Here is a 22190-nt window from a genome sequence, read left to right on the forward strand (position 1 = left end):
GAGGGGAGTAAATTCAACAGTAAATGTACTTCCCTTGAATTTATTTTCTTCCTTTTGAAAAAAATCTAATTGCTCTGCTTGACACATAACTTAAACACAATGAGTACATTATTTGAAGTGACCAGTTCATTCAATGAGGTGGGTTTCCCATATTCATCTCAAAACAGCAAAAGAAAGATGAAGGATGATGAGGTAGAATGGAAATTGCAGAGAACTTCATAGTGAGGCCCATTCAGTGGAATAAAATGGAAGTGTTATAATCTACTCCATTTAGCATTTTGTTTTCTCATATATGCTATTATATATAATGGAGTATAATAAATAAAATGCATAAATATTTGAAAGAGAATTACAGAATTTAGAGAGGAGGGTGAGAAAGACCAAAGTTTGCAAACACAGTGCTGACAGCAACAATAGGATACTGGGTAGAAAATTAGAGGTGAATGAGGGGGTAAAATTAAATTGACGTCCCAGAAGGACATTGCAATAATCACATCTGGAAATGACCTAGGCATAAATGAATTCAAAAGTAGATGGCCAAAAGGCAACAAAACAGAGCAGTTAAGCTTAGGAGATATGGTAACAGCTTTGTAAAGCAGCATAATGATCAAAGACCCTGGAGAGATAACAGTTTGGAAATAAGGTTTTGATTTGTAAAGAGAGATTTTCGGCTGAGTGTTAGCAACAGGAATAACTGATTATAATGTTAGTTACGAGTCAGGAAAGTAAGTTAGGTGACTAGCAAGCACTTCAGTCAAAGTGTGTTCAAAGAACCAGACTGTGGGATAAGGACACAAGATGAAAGACTTAGTATTATGCAGCAATGAAGGGTAAATGGATAATGTCAGGCTGAAGACAGAAGCCTGCAATGACAGTTGAATAGAAAGGAAAATCAGTACTTGCAAGGGACTAGCTTCAGTACAAGGCAAAATATCAGAAAACCAGCAGCTGTGGAAGTTAACTGAGGACCAATAAAATCAGGAAAGAACAAAGGATAAATTAACAGCATTAGTAGAAATCAAGCAAGAGGGGGAAAATAGGTCTGAACTACAGATGTCTCCATCAGATCAACTTCTTATGTCCAATAAGAAGAGTTAACTGGGGTGCCATGGCAACACAGCAGTTGGGGCGACACTATTACAGCTCGAGGTGTCAAGTTCCGAGTTCAATTCTGGCCCCATTTGTATGGAGTTTATACATTCTCCCTGTGACCACTTGGATTTCCTCTGGGTGCTTTGGTTACCTCCCAAGGTCCAAAGACATACCAGTTAGTAAGTTAATTGGTCATTTAATTTGTCCTGTGATTAGGCTAGGGTTAAATAGGGCGGCATGGCTCATTGGGCTAAACAGGGCAGTTCCATGCTGTATCTCCAAATAAAGTACACAAACTTTTCATGTTTCCCTTATAACTGGTACCTCTTATCCCTGGAAAATTCCGTGAATCACTTGACAATGTTCCATTGCATTTATACCCTTTCCATAAATGATGTCACAACTGCACACACAATATATTAATGCAAGAGTTCAACAAACCTATTGGCCTCTCGTTACACTGCCACCACAATAATATGTCCTCCTATACTTATTTACGACTCTCAATCCAATTGTTCATGTTCAAACCTTTTCTACTTGTTTTTATTCAGAAAACTATGATACTTATAAATCCAGATTTAAAAAAATAATTTACAGCCACATTCCTGAGAACCAAAAATTCAAAGAAGGTTATAATGCTTTTATTATAGTAAAGAGAGGCGTTAGACAAGGGTGTGTTTCCTCCCCTGATTTGTTTAATGTGTACAGTGAAACAATATTACAAAAAATAAGAGACATCTTGGGTATCAAAGTTGGCGGCGAAAACATCAATAATTTTAGATATGCGGATGACACTGTTAATTGCAAGTACGGAGGAAGAACTACAAAACTTAATTGACAATAGTTGTTGAAGAAAGTGCAAAAATGGGTCTATCTATCAACTGCAAAATGACAGAATGTATGGTGATTTCCAAAAAGAAGGAGAATCCTATCTGTAGGCTGAGAATAAATGGGGAAGACATAAAACAAGTACAGAGCTTTTCCTACTTAGGAAGCTGGATGACATCAGATGGCAGGTGCGACATGGACATCAAAAGAAGAATAGGGATAGCAAAAGACACCTTTACAAGAATGAAGAGTATACTGACCAACACTAAACTAGGCATGACAACCCACCTCAGAGCACTGAAATGTCACCTTAATCCAGTTATGTTATATGGCTCAGAATGTTGGACACTACCTAGTAACATGAGGAAACGAATTGAAGCAGCAGAGATGTAGTTTTTGAGGAGGATGCAAAGAATATCATGGACAAAATGAATATCTAACGAGGATGTCATGAACAGAGCAAGCACAAAAATAGAAATAATGTATGAGATCATGAGAAGGCAACGTGACTTCATTGGACATGTGATTAGGAAAGGAGTTAGAATGCACGGTAATTATGGGAAAGATTGAAGGGAAGAAAGCAAGAGGAAGGCAAAGACAAATGATGATGGAGACAGCAGCCAGAGAACTGGAAATGGATACCAATGAATTGACCCACTTGACCCGAAACAGGAGTGTGTGGACCATGGCAGTCAAAGCTCAAACTGGGCATGGTACCTGATGATGATGATGATGATGATTATAGTAGATCAAGTTTTATAGAAGCATTATTAGATAAATGATCTGAATCACATAAGCAAATTTCAGGTAGAAAGCCAAAAAAAAACTTGGCCAATCACACGGGATGGTGGAGGAATTCAATGGGCCAGGCAGAATCGATGGAAGAAATTTGGGTCAAGACTCCTCATTTGACCCACTGAGTTTTTCTAGCATCTCGTGCTTTACTCCAGACTCCAGCATCTGTAGTCTCGTGTCTAAACTTTGACTGGTTTGTTTTCAGCGTGTCTTAAAGGAGGAATGCAAGGCAGAAAAATAGAAATGTTCTTGCTTTTGGGGAGGGTGGTGGGGGGGGGTGAAATTATGGTCACCAATGGTGTAATTAAAATTTGGGAGATGCAATTTGCCAGAATTGGAGGAACAAGACGATTTCAGACAGCGTGGGCTGGGAAGGTAGGTCAAGGCAAAGGAAGGATCTGAAATCAGGAATGTGGGTGTGGTGGTAGCACAGAAGTTAAATTACCAGGCTAATAATCCAAAGGGCTGGACTGACAACCCAGGGACCAGAATTGCAGAATCGAAAGACCTGCCACCAAAGCAACTGAGGAATTTAAATTGAGTTAATAATCTGAAATTTGGGGGTGGGGGGTGGGGGGAGTATCTGATTGATGGTTAAAACAAAACTCATCTTGTACAGAGGAGGTAATCCAATGTCAGGCTCATTTATACTATCAGACCCACCAATGTAATTGACTCAATGCCACTTCAATGCAACACCATTCAAAAGCTACTAAAGATGGCCTACCAGCAATGGGTTGATCCCAAAATAACTAAAAAAAAACTCAAGTACAGCAAAGATATCCATACATTTCTATTCAAGTCCATTTTTTCTTTAAATCAAATTTTATATTGTGAGACCATAAGAGATAGGAGCAGAATTAGAGCATTCAGCACATCAAGTCTGGTCCATTTCATCATGGTTGATCCATTTTCCCTCAACCCCACTATCCTGCCTTCTCCAAGTAATCTTTCATGTCCTGACTAATAAAGAACCTACTAACCTCCACCTTAAATACACCCAATGACCTGGCCTCCCCAGCCACCTGTCCCTATTCACTGACTTCTGAGTAGCCTCTATTCAATGTACTAATTATTTAAAAATTTATCCAGTTCACATGAATGGCATTGCTTTTATTCCTAGCAACCTTATAGAATTACGTGAAGGAAAAATGGCACTTTAAAAATCTTACTGATAAATACATAACACCCTTCCCAAGAGTTTAATCCTTTCAGTTTCAAAGATAACCTCTACTCTGAAACCTTGCCTCAGAATTACAGACCTCCCTCCATCTTTTCATTTATTATTCATCCACCTCCTGCAATTGCAACGTATCTACAAAATATTTTCTTCTGCTTTCTTTTGTTTTGAAAAAAAGGATTGTGACTTTAACTTAGCCTCCGATGACTTATTTTCTAGCTTTCCAATATTTTGTGTCCACTTAAGTTCCTTAAATACCTTATTTAACTACTCTAGTTATTCATGTCAATTTTTCCTTCAATGAGATTTACCTGTTTTTAAATTTTTCCATCTAAAATTTGAATATTTCTCATTACTAAAATAGGATTTTCTTTTAATGTGTGGATTCCTTTATTTTACTACAATGTTCTTATTTTGTCAGTCAAGAGTCTGTAATTTCAACAATTATATTTTCAATGAAACTATTTTATTGTCACCATGGTTTTAGAAATTCTATCTTCTTCAGTGCTTAGAATCTGGCCAAAAAGGCTTCCTTCCTTCCTTCCTGGTGGAAACCCATTGACTTAACTACAGAAATGTGTTCTAGAAAAACACTTTATACTTCACAACTAAATATTCTGTGCATAACGAAAATCTTCAATTATGAATTTATTTTTAATGCATCCTCTAATTTGGCTTCCCATACCACATATGGTTTATCTATTCCAACTTATAAGAAAACATAATTGTTTCATATATTTTTCATTGCTACACATTTCATATTGTCTGGAAAGCAGCATTTTAAGCCTTTACTGTCTTCTTGAGAAGGATGAGAGGCAGCTTACATAAATTATTAAAGTACTTTATTGATCTTAATGTGAACAGGTACTTTGGACAAAGTGTCTTGGATGACCAAGAAACATACAACCTTGAAAACACATACCTAGTTATTATGTAGTTATTAGTGATTTTTGTACTTATAGAAATTTCTTCAGTCTAACCTTGGCCCACACATTGCCATTATAATTATGAATGACATAGTCCAATTCAGTGAAGCTAGTAGTACAAAAGTAAAACATCTATGTAGCAGATTGAAGACATCTTGCCAATGAAAACATTTTTGTCTATATTGAAAGTGCTCTATCATCTCTTTTAATCTTGTAACTTAGATAGAAAAATAATGTGCATTATATCTCATCTGGGAGATCTAATCAAGGGGTTAGAAAACAATCTCCCAATACAGGTGAAAGCAATTAACTCTTCAAATTCTGAATGGAGTAGATACTTATCATTTTAAGAGGAAAGAGGAAGTCAAAAAAATGTGAAAGTAAGCAGCAAATCCAAAACATGCAATCAAGTTTCATGTATGAATCTTCCCTTCATTCACTGCCTTTTGTAATGACGTCCAGTATTTAAGTCTTGGCCTCATCAGCACAATTACAAAATAAATGAAGGTTTATGATTGGCACTGAGAATTGCAGCCGCTGTTAAAAAAAGTTCAGTTTTAAATTTGTTCATGCATCTTCACCGTTCAGGTCCGGTGTTCAGAATCTGGTACACTCAGGTCTAACTGGATACTGGAGTTACTCAGATTTCGGATAATGCAAAAATTCTATTACTTGTCATTTATTCTGTGCTTATCTGCTTCCAGTGTAATGTTGGGTGCCTTGGGCTATGATTGGTCAGTTCCAAAAGGTAAGTGAATGGAACTAGACTACCATGCCACCATCAATAAAGCAGCAATGACTCTACTAGGACTCAATTTAACATCCAGAAGTGTTCAGCTTTCTGGCAAATCCTGATTACCAGCCACCAGCATTTGGACACCAAGCCTGTAATAGTGCACTTCAGATCAATTCCAAACCTGTTTTAGTACCTCAGCCTCCAAAAATGCAGATACCAAAATATGATCATTGAAAATCAACTCATTTTTTACAGAAAACATTAATTTATGGGTTAATTTATGGAATCTATGCACAGCAGTAGCAAATGCAAAAGGCTGCGTGTGATAAAAAACTTTTGTTTTATAGTATTTGATTTCAATAGCTGTTATACCTCCTCAGGCATAATAACATGGTGACACAAGGAGGTCTGCAAGAATCACTAACTGATCATCTGTGAACTGCTGCTTATGTTCTTGCCAGTTATCGTGGTGAGTTCTTCGAAAATTAGATAATGTTTTTTTCACGGTCATCTGTGAAAACAAGAGAATTTTAGTAGAGTATGTTGAACAAAAATGGATAACTATGCCAAAAGTTATATACTTGCAAATCATCCCGAGTTGGTGGGCCTTTTATGTGCATCATCACATTGTTCACCAAAAAAGAAATTAATCTTTAACCTCTCAGTTCATTTTAATTTATTTCAAATTACATATGAATTTCCTACATAAACACTCCAAAAAAGTAATAATTGTTAATGATTCCTAAATACTGCCCTCACTTTAAAAATGAACATTTAAAATTGTAAGTGATTTTCAGTCCTTCAGTGCCATTAAGACACATCAGTTAACACTGCTGCCTTTCAGTTCCAGAGACTCAAGTTCAGTCTGACCTTGGAAATTCTACAGTCTCTTCTTGACCACTAAGATCCTGACAGTAGGTTAACTGGTAAATTAACTAATGGAAAAAAGAATCAAAAATGTTGAAAGATGTGTGAGAGAATATATTATCTGGGTATAGAGAAATAAGGAGAAGGGTAAAGGATTGCTCCACTGGGAGCTAGCAGGACCTTCATGCCAAATGACTTCCACCTTTGTTATAAGATTATGAAAGTGGGACATTCCAATTCACACTGAGGCAACAAATTAGTCTGCTGTAAACTTCATCCAAATCACTAAGTCTAAGATTTCTATCAAGTTCCTGCATAACTTAATGATTTGGAACATGATTGGAGATGAGCAACTGCAGTTCTGATCGTAGATTAAACAAAGGAAATTTTGTATTTCTGATCGATTCAGTTTTCATTTTCTATGCAAATAAATTCTTATTTCTGCCGATAATAAAACATCAGAGAAGTAATTTCTCTAAACAGCATCTATTTACCTCTATAGGTTGTGGGTCATTTAGGTGACCACTGAGGTTCATCAGAAGCTGTGGCATCCAAGTGGGCACTTCATATGGACTTGATAAGATGCAGGCACTTAATCCTAGCACTCCAGCATGCCGACGAACCAAATCTATTGAGATCATGAAAAATATTAAAAATTTTACACTATCATCTGCATTTATCTATCCTAACATTGCTTTTAATGTTGGTAAACTCATTATCGCTCCAGCTGCTAGATAGTCCAGTAAAGAATGATTGGGAACAAATACAATTTACACTAATCATATTAATGAAAGTTAGTTTTAAAAAAAATTCATAAACTTATTTGTTCTTACCTGCTGCAGGAATTGTATCTGCTACTGTGCCCGGGTCTCGCTTCCTCTTTTTTGGAAGTCTGGTCTTGCACAGCTGTTCGAAGTGCAGCTGCATGGCAGAATCCATAGTTAAGAAATTGCACTGCAACAGACCACTCAAGGTGATAGCAGCCATCTCTCTCGTCTGTAAGCAGTAAAAAGACAGGCATCACTTCATATTCAAGGTTTACACAGTACATTCAACACACAATTCTGCATCGTGACCATCCCTACAATATCACAGTATTATTCAACACAATTCTGCATCATTCATGACCATCCCTACGGTATCACAAGAAACCCCAAAATAACTATTTCATTACTTCCTTTCAATATGCACAACAGTTTTAAGATTCGCCTGTTGCATATGCTTTGTCTGCAAGGCTCTGATCATGTTTCTCCACACTATTTGGAAGCCTTTGAATATTCCTACAATCTGGCATTTCCTTCAGTACCAGCAATTTAAGCATGTTAAATGTCAGATTTCGAACAAACTTCGAACAACAAATCTCATTTCTCTCATTTCATCAATAATCAATTCACTGCATCAAATTAAGTTGATGGGAAAATGTGGAATTGCTCACACAGTAAAATTCCTGACAGTAACAGCTAAATTAGTGGACAATATTGTTAATTCGAATCTATTAAAAATGTAGCTGGTGGCAAAGCAATTGCACTCAATTTTGATATATGAAAGCTGCGAAGAATCAGATATACAAAGAAAGAATTTGTGTAATTACATAGATGTATGCAATTGTTACAAATACAAAACTCTCATTACAGTATAAAACTATAATCATAATTCTTCCAAATGTAATCCTTCTGCTATCTCCAAATTAATGGCTGGACTGCTTTTTATCTAAGTTCTTCAGAAATTAATGTATTGGACAGGAAGGTGAATTGTAGTTTCAAAACACATCAGTGATAGATTTCTAAGGTAATATTCAGATTTCTAGTGTGTTCTAAAGTTTCAGTTCTTTGGACTTTGGCAATTTCATTCTTTATAAAACTCAGTGACTGCTTTGTGAACAAGAGCAACATTCAATTTTATGCAAACGATGAGTTGACAAATGGCTTTGAATGCTTGGCTCTGGTATTCGGTTGGAGGATGAATGCTTGACACTGTGAGAATTCTTCATTATTTAACATGTAGTAATGAAGACTGTGGATGAGAAGCTGTAATAGTGAGAAATCATATGAAGAAGTAAAGCCACTGGATCAGGATCTGGAAAGTTGTATCACACTATCCAATGCCCAATGTTGATCTTGATTTATTATTGAATAAACAAGGGATGAGATAGGAAAAATTATTCATAAATCTTCCTGTATTAGCTTTATTCTAATTGAGCAACTAGGTTCTACCTTTAGCAAATGAATGCACAGCTATAATCTAAGTCTTCCCAACTTTCTTGGGAACAGCCATCAGTGGTATGAGATCAAGTCATGTATCAATTTACCAAAATGTTCAATTGCAGGGGCACATAAGCAACGCAAAAGTAAAGATTTAGAGGGATAATTGAACTAATGCAGGAAAAGGGAAGAAAGGAGCATGTGGGAGTGAGAGGAGAGGGGAGAAGAGAAGCAGAATTCAGTGTATCGAAAGAAGGGCAACGAGAAGGGTATAGTAAAGTATTACTTTTAAAATAGTACTTTTATTACATTCTTGCGATACTGTGCCTTCAAATCACACAAAGTAATTTAATCTTCAATCGGTGTAAATAACAATCACACAATTCAAAGATGTACTCATTTATACATTATCTAATGTCCCTTACTCTCAATTGTATTCCAACACTTTTCTATTCTATCCCAATCTGCTCATTCCTTTCCTTGGTTTAATTACCCATTTCTTCTCATTTTATTCAACCACACAGCCTTTGTACACCTTTCACCATACACCAAAACCATGAAGAGTAACAGGATTTTTTTTGCTGCCCCAGCTAGGACAGTGGCAATCTATCCCAGACAAGAGAAGGTGATCTTACACTAGGATAGTAAGAAAACCATTTATAAAAACAGAATTTACTGGTTGAAAGGTTAAAATTTCATTAAGAGACTAAAACTTCTCATCTGAACGTGAAGCTCAAGTAGTTCCAATTAATCAAAGCAGAGAGAACAACTTCAGCATATAAAATATTCACAATACGGTCTTTGCAAATTTTTTGAATTTAAGAAAACATGTTCATTGTGGCTTGGGTTGAGACCTACCATTGTACCTCTGCAGTGAGATTAGCTTACCTCTAATTGTTCATCTTCCAAAAGTTTTATGACAAGCCATCTTATATCTTGGACAGCCTGTTCATTGTCCAAAAATACAAAGAGATTGTAGAACACCATGGTCTGGAGGTAAGTCAAAACAGTGTATTTTGCATGCCAAGAACTGCTCTCTGATGTCTGTGTAGATAAAAATAGATCCAAAATGATTAACAAGAACATAGTAAGCAAAATGTAAGTGACTTCTTTATATTCAAAAGATGGGAGACGCCAGAGAGTAGTGGTGGATAACTGTTTGTCAGATTGGAGGCCTCAGGGATCTGTACTGGGTCCAATGTTGTTTGTCAGATACATTAATGATCTGGATGATGGGGTGGTAAACTGGATTAGTAAATATGCAGATGATACTAAGATAGGTGGAGTTGTGGATAATGAAGTAGGTTTTCAAAGCTTGCAGAGAGATTTCAGACAGTTAAAAGAGTGGGCTGAAAGATGGCAGGTGGAGTTTAATGCTGATAAATGTGAGGTGCTACATTTTGGTAGGACTAATCAAAATAGGACATACATGGTAAATGGTAGGGCATTGAAGAATACAGTAGAACAGAGGGATCTAAGAATAAGGGTGCATAGTTCCCCAAAGGTGGACTCTCATGTGGATAGGGTGGTGAAGAAAGCTTTTGGTATGCTGGCCTTTATAAATCAGAGCATTGAGTACAGGAGTTGGGATGTAATGTTGAAATTGTGCAAGAAATTGGTAAGGCCAAATTTGGAGTATTGTGTACAGTTCTGGTCACCGAATTATAGGAAAGATGCCAACAAAATAGAGAGAGTACAGAGAAGATTTACTAGAATGTTACCTGGGTTTCAACACCTAAGTTTCAGAGAAAGGTTGAGGGGGGACTTGATAGAGGTATTTAAAATTATGAGGGGGATAGATAGAGTTGATGTGGATAGGCTTTTTAAATTGAGAGTGGGGGAGATTCAAACAAGAGGACATGAGTTGAGAGTTAAAGGGCAAAAGTTTAGGGGTAACATGAGGGGGAACTTCTTTACTCAGAGAGTGGTAGCTGTGTGGAACGAGCTTCGAGTAGAAGTGGTTGAGGTAGGTTCGATGTTGTCGTTTAAGGTTAAATTGGACAGCTATATGGACAGGAAAGGAATGGAGGGTTATGGGCTGAGTGCAGGTCGATGGGACTAGGTGAGAGTAAGAGTTCGGCACAGACTAGAAGGGCCGAGATGGCCTGTTTCCGTGCTGTAATTGTTATATGGTTATATGGGCGAAACCAGAGCACCCAGAGGAAACCCACACAGTCACGGGGAATACATACAAACTCCTTACAGGCAGCACTAAATAAATATTGCTTATTTATTTATAATTATATTTGACTTAGCACATGGCCAAAATATGTAGTTAAGGTTACAATGTAGCCTTTTACACCTCATCACCAACATATCCCTCTACCTTTAAAAATATTCAAAAACACTGTCCATGGTCCTACAAAGGAAAGTGTTCCTAAGACTATGCCCTGACAGCAAACAACACTACTTCAACTCTCTCTTAAATTGCTAATCCCTTTTCTCCAAGTTGTATAGCCTGCCAGAAGAGGAATTATCTTCTCTATATCCATTCGAGACCACTTGGGATCTTATTGTTTCAGTCAAATCCACTCTTCCTCTTATGAACTCTAACAGGCACAGGTGTAACCTGTACAAATTTTCCTCACAAGATAATTGACCCAAATCCAGTAAAACATCTCTGAACTGCTTCTAATGCATTAACATCTTTCCTTACATGAGGAGCACAATACTATGCACAGTACTCAAGATGCAAATTGGCATTAATTTGGAAAGATGATTTTACATACAAGGTTTGTAGAAACAATTTTCAGCTATATTACATTTTAGTAAGTTACCTTTCCTAAATGATTTGCTAAATTAAAAAAAAATGAAACAGAGTGACTGGGTTAATTAATCGGAGACTGTTTAGTGCTAAAAGCTAAAAAGTATCAGGCTGAGTTCATACCTCATCACCAATTACATTCAAAGCAGAAACTCAATTCTCAGGTTTCATGCAACTACAGTATTTTATATTTTGTTTTCTAAATTTTAATCCAGTGAAGTCAAGGGTTCAAAGGAGGTTCATGAAAATGATTCCAGGATTGAGTGGCTTGTCATATGAAGAGCATCTGATGACTCTGGGCCCGTATTCACTAGAATTCAGAAGAATGGGGGAAGGTTAACTTCATTGAATCCTATTGAATGATGAAAGGCCTTGATAGAGTGGATGTGGAGAGGATGTTTCCTATGGTGGGAGAGTCAAAGACTCAGAGCCTCAGAATAGAGGGAGTTATTTTAGATTGACAATTAGGAGGAATTTATTTTGTCAGAGAGTGGTGAATCTGTAGAATTCTTTGGCACAGGCAGCTGTGGAGGCCTAGTCTTTATGTGCCTTTAAATCAGAGGATTCTTGATCGGTCAGGGAATGAAGGGATAAGGGGAGAAGGCAGGAGAGTGGGGCTGAGAGGAAAATTGGATCAGTCATGATGAAATGGTGGAGGAGACTCAATTGACCAAATGGCCAAATTCTGCTCCTATATCTTACAGTCTGATGGTCTAGGTCTTGCAAGCAGCCATCTTTACTGATGCATGTTGTACTTCCAGAGGCACTTCTAAAATTAAACTCCTAAAATAAAGAGTCAGCATATCAAAATATACCATTTACCTGTTTCATAATATCTAGTACCATAGCAACTTGCTGGGGATATAGCAATCCCTGAGACATGAGTGATAAACACATCTTAGCATCTCTCTTGAGTTCATCATAGCTCTCGTCATTTTCCACTGGAGCAATCTAAATTTAAAAAGCAATAAAAAGTAACTTAGAGTGTCAGTACAACTTTTGCAACACAGATTCAATGCATCAATAGGACAAATTTGTTGGCCAAGAAAAATGCTATCAATTACCATCTATAAGAACAGATATAAAATTTCTTCAGATGTATAGGAATTTTAATATTCAAATGACTCAGAGGAAAATTACCTTGAGTTAATGTTTTTAAATTCATTAATTTAGGAACCTAATTTAATAACTTGAGAGAAAAATTAATCTGCTAATCTTTTTTACTTCACTCATTTAACAATGAGAAAAACATCTAGCATCAAAACAGAAGCTCAAACATTAAGAGGCATGAGACAATGATTCCTCACTGCAGTAAGCTGCTATGCCAAAATTTGAACCACTCTCAACCAAACTTTTACACCTAGTTTTTTCGAATCTGATTCTATATTAGTACAATGTACAATGAGAAGAGTCATTACAGATCAATAAATTGTTGAAACACCTCCTCTAGGCTGCATATGGGAAGCTAAGACAATGACGAAGGCAAGTAAACTACTTTTCAATAGCAGACACACAAAACAAATTATATTTCAAAAGAGGACAAATCATATTTAAGAAACAGCAAATACATGTGTTTTCTAACAACATCTAGGAAGTAATTTAAATATTACAACCTACCTTGAACAACAGCGGCATAAGATGGAGCTGTTCTGCAATTGCTGTAGAAAATGACCTTCCTGCACTTGCCATTAACCATTTCAAAACTGCACAGCAAAACAAAACATGCCACAAGTTAAGATGCCAATACTTTTAATGATAAGTTTAGTTCTTTCCATAATAGAAGATGAAAGCCCCAACATTCCATTTCAATGTGCAGCCATTAAGGTTAAACACAAGTTGTCCTGCTCTGTGGTACTGCATTAGAAACAGAATGAGACAAACAACAAATAACTACTGGTATAACTATGAAGGTAGATATGTAAGAAGTATTGTAAAGCTTTCAAAGGTCAAAGAAAAATATCAGATATCCCATGTAAACTATTGTGCCAATGAGTTGCGATGTTTTTTTAAAACCACTTGCTAGGCTTTAATGTGTCAATTTATTATAACAAAGTAAATGTATTGAAACAAAACATCCAATGATAAATCCAAGTAAAAGTTCTATACTTTTTACTGAAACTGCAAATGTCTGACAAAACAAAAGGCATCTTGATTTTGAACAACTTGAAATTTACATAGAAGTTATGAGAACACAAAAATTATATCAGAGAAATCAAGCATAAAACATGAAAAAGCTTTGCACAACAATTTCAACAGTGGGTGGATGAGCTGAGGCAAGGCAGAGGTTATAATGCTGTGGAAATGGCCAAGCATCATAGTTCGTTGACAGGAAGCAGTTTCAAAGAATGCATAGTATTACAAAGCCAGCTTCCTCTTAAACAAATAGGCATGTGAAGGGATAGAGTCAGTGCTACTCTAGCAGAGTTTTTGCTAGGGATGTAGAAAAATAGCTTTAAAGTTTTGTAAAAAAATTCAAGTATTTTAAATTCATATCTTGCAATTTTAGTTAGAGGAGGGTGTTGAGCCAAAAACAAAACAAGCTGAGAAACAGTTAAACTACAGTGAGGAAACAGTAAGGATTAAAAAGGACATGGTATATTGTAAAGATGATGGGGGAAGACAACAATTTTTTTAAACTGAAAGCAGGGCCTTGGGATATGGAAAAGCAACAAAAATATACGTGCAAATAAATCCAAAGGGAAGATATTAAGTTCGAGATTGCTTAATGGTATTTCTGTAAACCAGTGTAAAGAAGAAAATAATTGTTACTCCAGATGCAATGCAGCACAAAAACAGATACAAAATATAATGAACACAATAATAAATATTAGATTAGATTCAACTTTATTGTCATTGTGCTGAGTAGATACAAAGCCAATGAAATGCAGTTAGCATCTGACCAGAAATGCAAAGAATAGTGTTATTTACAAAATAACTGTGAATAAAAAGTGCTACTGCACACAAATATTAAAGTACTGAGACAGTACAATATGGGTGCAATACTGCTTAGTGCTGTGATGTGAGGTTCAGCAGGGTCACAGTCTCAGGGAAGAAGCTCTTACTGTGCCTGCTGGTGCGGGAGCAGAGGCTCCTGTAGCGCCTACCGGATGGGAGGAGAGTAAAAAGTCCATGGTTAGGGTGAGATGCATCCTTAATTATGTTTTTCACCCTGCCCAGGCAGCGTTTATGGTAGATGTTCTCAATGGTAGGTAACTGGGTGCTGATAACCTGCTGGGCAGTTTTCACCATACGCTGGAGTGCTTTGCGGTCCGATACGGGACAACTGCCATATCACACTGAGATGCAGTTGGTGAGTATGCTCTCAATGGTACAGCAGTAAAAGTTCGTCAGTATCCTGGGACAGAGGTGAGCTTTCTTGATGCTCTGCAGGAAATAAAGATGCTGTTGCACCTTTTTGATCAGGATGGAGGAGTTCAGGGACCAGGTGAGATCCTCGGAAATGTGGACACCAAGGAATTTGAAGCTTGATACATGCTCCACTACAGCTCCATTGATGTAGATGGGGACACGAGTGTGGGTCCTAGCATGCCTGAAGTCCACAATGATCTCCTTGGTCTTCTGGGTGCTAAGGGCCAGGTTATTGTCGGCACACCAAGACGTCCCTGTAGGCCGTCTCGCCATCCCCTGATCAGGCCAAGCACCGTGGTGTCGTCTGCAAACTTGATTATGGAGTTAGAAACATGTACAGGAATGCAGTCATAGGTGAAAAGGGAGTACAGAAGAGGGCTCAGCACACAGCTTTGAGGCATGCTAGTGTTCAGGGTGAGAGTGGAGGAGGAGGGGTTGTCTAACTTAACTGATTGGGGTCTGTTAGTCAGAAAGTCCGAGGTCCAGTTGCGGAGGGATGAGCTGATACCAAGCTGGCGAAGTTTGGCAATCAGTTTGGAGGGGATCACAGTATTGAATGCCAAATTAAATTCAATGAAAGCATTCTGACGTAAGAGTTGGTGCTGTCCAGGTGGGCCAGGGCAGAGTGAAGTGCCGTGGAGATGTCGTCCTTTGTTTACCTGTTGGTGCGACAGGCAAATTGATGGGGATCCAGGGTAGTGGGCAGACAGGATTTCAGATGTGATAGAACTAGTCTCTCAAAGAACTTTGCAATGATGGGGGTGAGTGCAACTGGACAGAAGTCATTCAGGCCCATGGCAGTGGAATGCTTCGGCACTGGCATGATGGTGGCGATCTTGAAGCTTGTGGGGACAACTGCCGGGGCCAGGGACAGATTAAAGATGTCTGTGAAGACCCCGGCCAACTGCCCTGCACAGACTCTGAGCACACAGCCAGGTACTCCATCTGAACCAGCTGCCTTCTGTACATTCACCCTGCTCAGGGTGGCGCAAACATCAGAGGTGGAAAGTGAGCGAGGTAGTTCACCAGGTGGGAGATCCACTTTGAGGGTGACCTCCTTGTTCTCTCGGTCAAAACGAGCGTAGAAATAATTGAGCTCATCAGGGAGGGAAGCAGAGCTGGAAGGGGGCACAGTACCAGGTGGTTTGAAGTCTGTAAAGACCTGTATGCCATGCCACATGCGCTGGGGGTCCGAGGAGTTGAAATGCTCCTCGATTCTCTGTTTGTATATGTGTTTAGCCTGAGAGATTCCCCTCCTCAGGTTGGCCCTGGCTGAGCTGTAAGCCTCCCGGTCTCCAGACCTGAAGGATGAATCTCTGGCTTTGAGCTGGAAGTGAACTTCTCTGTTCATCCAAGGTTTCTGACTGGGGAAAAGTTTTATTTGTTTTTGTGATGTCACTGTACAGGACTATGCAAAAGTCTCAGGTACCTTAGCTATATATATGTGTGCCTGCTCTATATAAGGTGACAGACTGAAAATAATAAAAGTAGTGGTGGAATTAGTGGGTAGAGTATTGATCAGCCTTACTGCTCGAGGAAAGTAACTGTTCTTGAGTCTGGTAGTCCTGGCATGGATACTATGGAAGTGGGAACAGGCTGGGCAAGATCATTCATGATCTTACTGGCCCTTTACCAGTATCTTTCTGTATATAGGTCCATCTTGGCAGGCAGGCTGGTGCCAGTGATGGGTTAGGCAGGTTTGACTATCCATTACAGAGAAGTTACATGGGCCAATGAAAGAGACGTACTTTTAGCAGGGAAGGAATTAAAGAAATATGAACTGATACTGGTGGTTCTATAGTCAGCAACACAACTATTCACACTGTAAGACATAGGAGCAGAATTAAGCCATTCAGCCCAGTCTGCTCCACCATTCCATCATAGCTGATTTATTATCCCTTTCAACCCTATTGTCCTGCCTTCTCCCCATAAATTTTGACATCCTTACTAATCAAGAACCTATCAACCTCCAGTTTAAATAGATCCAATGACCTGGTCTCCACAGGCATCTGTGGCATAGAATTTCAGATTCACCACACTCTGACTAAAGAAATTCTTCCTCATCTCTGTTCTTGTATTCTGTGGTTGTGCCCTCTGGTCCTAGACTCAACCACTACTGGAAACAACCTCTCCACTTCCTTTCTATCTAGACCTTTCAAAATTCAATAGGTTTCAATAAAATCCCCTCCCCCATTCTTCTAAGCTCCAGCAAGTACAGACCCAGGGCCATCAAACTCTGCATAGGGGTTCCCAACTTAGGGTTCACTACCTCTCAGTTAATGGTAGGGGTCCATGGCATATAAAAAGGTTGGGAACCTCTGCTTGAGAACCAGACAAATCTTGACTGGATGGTGAACCAGTTATTGCATCCTTATAATTTAATTCAGTCACCACATTATGCTAGCTGCTCCAGGAATCACCTAAAAAAACTAGAAGAATTTAGCAGAGGCCCTAATGTGCACATAATTTGGGATTGGCTGTCACCCTAATAGATTCAGCTATAAATTACATGTAGGATTGTTGAATTCATGTCCTGTAATGCCAAGTTCATTTTCCGACCATCAACATCAAACATCGTTTAGTGTAAAACTACTGAGACAATTAAAAAAGGAACTAATAAACAACTTCTTGATTGCCTCAGATGAGGAAAACTCTTCAGCAAAGGCAAATATCCAAGTCTCATCCCCTAGATTCTAGAATCAGCCTGTTGAACTTTGAATGAATTTACTCAATTATCTTCCAGGTTAATTTCAATGGATGCAAGCTTCACCTTAACAAATGTATCTTTGCCTAAACTAGCAGCCACTTTATTAGGTACACCTGTACACCTGCTCACTCATGCTATTATCTAATCAGCCAATTACATGGCAGCAAGTCAATGCATAAATGCATCCAGACATGGTCAAATAACAGTGGCATGCAGAAGGGCATCTTTGAACGCACAAAAGGTCAAACTTTTATTAGGTACACTACTATACCTAATAAAGTGGTCTCTAAGTGAATGGAGATGCAGTCCCTATTACCAACTCAATTGCCTATTTACCATGACTTGAGAAAGGACAGGCCAGGCTTATCACTCTCCATCTCAGTAGTTAAGGATTACAGCTTTATTTCATAGTGCATACCATTCATGAAAAAATTAATATTACCAGCACAAGATATTGAATGTTCACCTGTTTTCAGAAGCTTAATAGCTTGGGTTCTTTCATCTTGTTCCCCAATACCATTGTCCTCAACAACATGATTTTGTATCTCTTCGTCAATTTCCATAAGAGGTTTAAGTTTGCCCATGATATAGCTGGTAAATTCAGAGACACGTGGTGACAATGTTGGATTTGAATTAGGTAGAGTGACGTCTATCATGAATAAATATGTCAGAACGCTGCAGAAAGAAAGTATTTGAAAAGTAAAATTAATGATGAAGTAGTCTATTATTAGTTTATCTATTATTACACATTTTATTGAGATTTAATTAAAGAATTTTAGAATGCCTTCTAGGAACACATATACTGGATTCATCATTCCACTTTTAAAATCTGTGTTTATCTTTGTGAATGGTTAAAAAATACAATCATGCATGTAACTAGTTTAATTAAGTTAAATGGCTTGACATTAAACGTTTGTTTTGGAGTGTGTTACTGCCATTGGATTTGTTTTACAAAAGATGTACAGCGGTGAACAAATTAATCAGTGGTCCCGGTAGTTACAACTATTTAATGGGTTCGATAAAGTCTGAAATCAGTGGATTAGGATGAGCACAGGATCACATTCAATTTAGGATGTTCCTCTCACATAAACAGGCAAAAACAGGCCAAAAATACTCAAGAAGGCACGAGAAAAGGAAAAAAAATATAATAGGAGATAGAGACAAAAGGAGGGAGTTTTAAAAACAAAAAGAGAAAGATACAGCTGAATAAGGAGGTATTTTTCAAACTTGTATAATATTCCAATATAGATCTAAAATAATTTAATTCAAAGTCACAACTTTGTATAATAGGATACTGTAACATTTTTAAAACTCCTATTTAAAAGCACTCACCTTCCTATCCTTTCTCGCACATTTTTATAGACCTGTGTGAGTTTAGGCTCAAGGTATTCAAGGAGTCTATGCATCAATTCAGGTACTCTCCACTCTTGTTGAGCCAAACCACCCTGCAAAACGTATAGTCGGCTAGCAATAGAAGACAAAGAGTGTAAGCTGATAAACTTTCATTTCTTTGTATATCAAGACAAAAGAACATTTATTTTAATTTTGATTACCTTTAACAGGCATATTCTCCCTCACATACTTATGACTGCTTTTCATGAATAAATACTGTTTATCTGGAGTCTTTAATAAAGGCAGTGGATGCAAATCTCTGGTGACAGTGAAATGAGGAGGGAAGGGAAACACTGGGACTCTGTGCCTAAAAGTGCTGGTCATCAAGGTTTACCATTAGAACAATACCTGTACTGTTCAGATTTGATTGCATAAATTATAAAGGCTCAAGGGTTGAATCCCCTTGTATTTGACAACCTAATGAAATTCCCTGAACTTTGTGTTCATCTTCAACTGGAGTCTGCATGTGTCTGTAGACTCTAAGCATGTTTACCAAAATTAAAATCAAGGTCACGTTGCTATTTATGTGCCTGACTCCATTCTGGTTTCATGCAGGAGATGTCAATTGGGAAAGTTACAAGAGAACACCCAGCATAGGATCAGTGGGGCAATTGCAGCTCCAAGGAATTGATCCTGACCTTAAGTAGAATCTGTGACAGTGTTGGTTTTCTCCAGGTTCAAAGTTCAAAGCAAATTTATCAAAGTACATATATGTCATCATATACAACCCTGGGATTCATTTTCTGGCAGGCATACACAGTAAATGCAAGAAAAACAAAAGAATCAATGGAAGACTGCACCTAACAGGATGGACACACAACAAATATGCAAAAGACAACAAACTGAAAATATAAGGAAAAAAGAAAAAAAAGAAAATAATAAATCAATAATAAATAAATAGAGAATAAGAGATGAAGAGTCCAATGATAACACTGAGGATTTAAAGCTGCTGACCCTCTCCACCTCTGATTCTCCCGATGAGGACTGGCTCATAAGACTTCTGGTTTCCTCCCCCCATATGCTGATTCGTCACCACTATTGATTTAGCCTGACAGTGGTGTCGTCAGCAAACTTAAATATGCCACTGGAGCTGTGCTTAGCCTCAGTGCAGTGGCTAAGCACACAGTCTATGGTGCACCTGTGCTGATGATGCTTGTGGAGGAGATGTTTTTGCCAATCCAAGCTGACTGACGATTTCAAGTGAGGAAACTGAGTATCCAATTGCACAAGGAGGTATTGAAGTCTAGGTCTTGAAGCTTATTGATTAGTTTTGAGGGGGTGATAGATTTGGATGCCAAGCTGTAGTCAATGAAGAGCATCCTGATGTATGCATCTTCCCTGTCTGGATGTTCCAGGGTTGAGTGAAGAGCCAATGAAATGGTATCTGCTGCAGACCTGTTGTGACAGTAGGCAAATTAGAATGGATCCAAGTTGCTTCTCAGGGAGCAATTAATATGTTTCATCAGTAACCTTTCAAAGCACTTTATCACAGTGGATGTAAGTGCTACTGGAAGGTTCCTCCATGTATTGATAGTCAAAACAAGCATAGAAGGCATTGAGCTCATCTGGGAGTGAAGCCATGCTGTCACCTATGTCGCTTGGTTTCACTTTGTAAGTAGTAATGGCATTCAAGCCCTGTCACAGCTGTCAACTTCGTGATTCAAGTTTGGTCCAGTATTGCCAATTTGCATTGCTAGATGGCTTTCCCAAGATCAAACCTGACCTCTTGTATCTTACAAGGTCACCAGACCTGAATGTCATTGATCTTGCCCTCAACAGATCCCTGATGCCATGGCTCATCCAGAGTTTTTGGTTGGTGAAGACACTGAATGATTTTGGGAGGACACACTCATCCACGACTGCTTTTATAAAGTCTATGACAACCATGGTGTATTCATCCAGATTCTCTGATGAGTCTTTGAACATCTCTGTTGTCCTCATCTCTGAAGCCTGACACTTTAGCCTCTGCCTGTATACAGGTAACAGGAGGACAGCCAAGTAATCAGATTTCCTGAAAAGTGATCTAGGCATAGAACAGTAGTCATTCCTAATCATAGTATAGCAGTGTTCGAGTGTGTTGGGATTCCTGATGCTGCAGGTTATACGTTGACGATAACCGGACAGATAATTCTTCAAATAAGCCTGATAGAAGTCTCCAGCTATGACCTGAAAGGCAATTGGGGCATGCTGTTTCTTGCTTGCTCAGGGCAGCACTCAATACCTCCAATGCCTGATTAATGCCCAGTTTCGTCCATTATTTAATGACATACTCCGAAGATAATTAACTACTGTAAATTGCCCGAAGTGTATGCCAATGGTAAAAAGAACCAAAGGGGAGTTGGTGGATATGTATGAGAGTTGTAGGGATATAGGAAAATGAGATTGAAGGTTTGAGACTGATAAGATTGGTCTGCTGGGAAAGGGTTCGAACCCAACAGATTGAATAGCTCCTTCTTGTCTTTATATGGTTTGGCAGATATCTTATTCATCCAACTCTGCTCAACATCTTCAAGATATAGAAAGGACAATTAAACAAAACAGCTGCAGTGATTTGATCATTGACCTCTCCACTCCTAATTCTCTATTACACCAAGGATGCAGAACTAAAAGGCAGAGGCTTGCGCAAATTAAATTGTTTTCAAATAACTAGAATCACAAAGGAAGATGCATCTAATAGCATCCAGATTTTAAGTTCATAATTCAAAGATAAGCGACATCCTGAATACAACTTTAGCCACGGGCTTTAACTTGTGTCTGTTATATCCACATCTCAAATTAAACATAATTATATGGAAAGAAGCTAAGTGAAGCTTGCTTTCTATATGTTTGCAACAATTTCTCTAACTACCTGAATATAAAAAAACAGCACATAAGAAATCCATGAAGATAAGCCAAACAAAAGATATTGCAAAAATTACATAAAAATCTCAAACAAACCACATGACAACTACATTTCTTTTGCATATGAAAGTGTACTGGAGGTTGATAACAAATAGCAAACTATCAATCAATTTAAAACATACTCTTATTTCTTTCCACTTTTATTATTCAACTTACAAATTAAGATAAGAAACCATAGTATTTTCAAACTTAAGTCTTCAAAATTATCCAGCTTTTATACAAGAGATAATTTCAATCATTATTAAAAATCTGTGAAGAGAAATAGATGCACTACATTGTGCACATAGTGGACTGTCACAATAATAGTCTAAAATCCAGTTTACAGTTCACAGTAAATCAGTAATTTGCTTGCAACTGCAAACAGTTTTTCTCCCTCTGTCCCTCTCACTATACCACTTGCCCATCCTCTGGGCTTCTCCCCCCCTCCCCCTT

At 38.1% G+C, this 22190-nt stretch overlaps 1 protein-coding gene across 2 annotated transcripts in view; it reads right to left on the reverse strand.

Annotated features, from left to right (window-relative positions):
• The window catches only part of LOC140201320 (proteasome activator complex subunit 4-like), a 140901-nt gene that overhangs the window by 1762 nt on the left and 116949 nt on the right, over positions 1–22190 (reverse strand). For both annotated transcript variants that reach the window (XM_072265203.1, XM_072265204.1), the window contains 8 exons: positions 18798–18929; positions 17932–18140; positions 13007–13092; positions 12212–12340; positions 9514–9669; positions 7258–7420; positions 6919–7052; positions 5930–6068 (listed from right to left, as the gene is read on the reverse strand). In XM_072265203.1, coding sequence (XP_072121304.1) covers positions 5934–6068; positions 6919–7052; positions 7258–7420; positions 9514–9669; positions 12212–12340; positions 13007–13092; positions 17932–18140; positions 18798–18929 — 1144 coding nt within the window. In that variant the 3' untranslated portion in view covers positions 5930–5933. The remainder of the gene's footprint in view (positions 1–5929; positions 6069–6918; positions 7053–7257; positions 7421–9513; positions 9670–12211; positions 12341–13006; positions 13093–17931; positions 18141–18797; positions 18930–22190) is intronic.

This window comes from Mobula birostris, chromosome 8 (assembly GCF_030028105.1).
Source record: "Mobula birostris isolate sMobBir1 chromosome 8, sMobBir1.hap1, whole genome shotgun sequence".
Taxonomy (NCBI): domain Eukaryota; kingdom Metazoa; phylum Chordata; class Chondrichthyes; order Myliobatiformes; family Myliobatidae; genus Mobula; species Mobula birostris.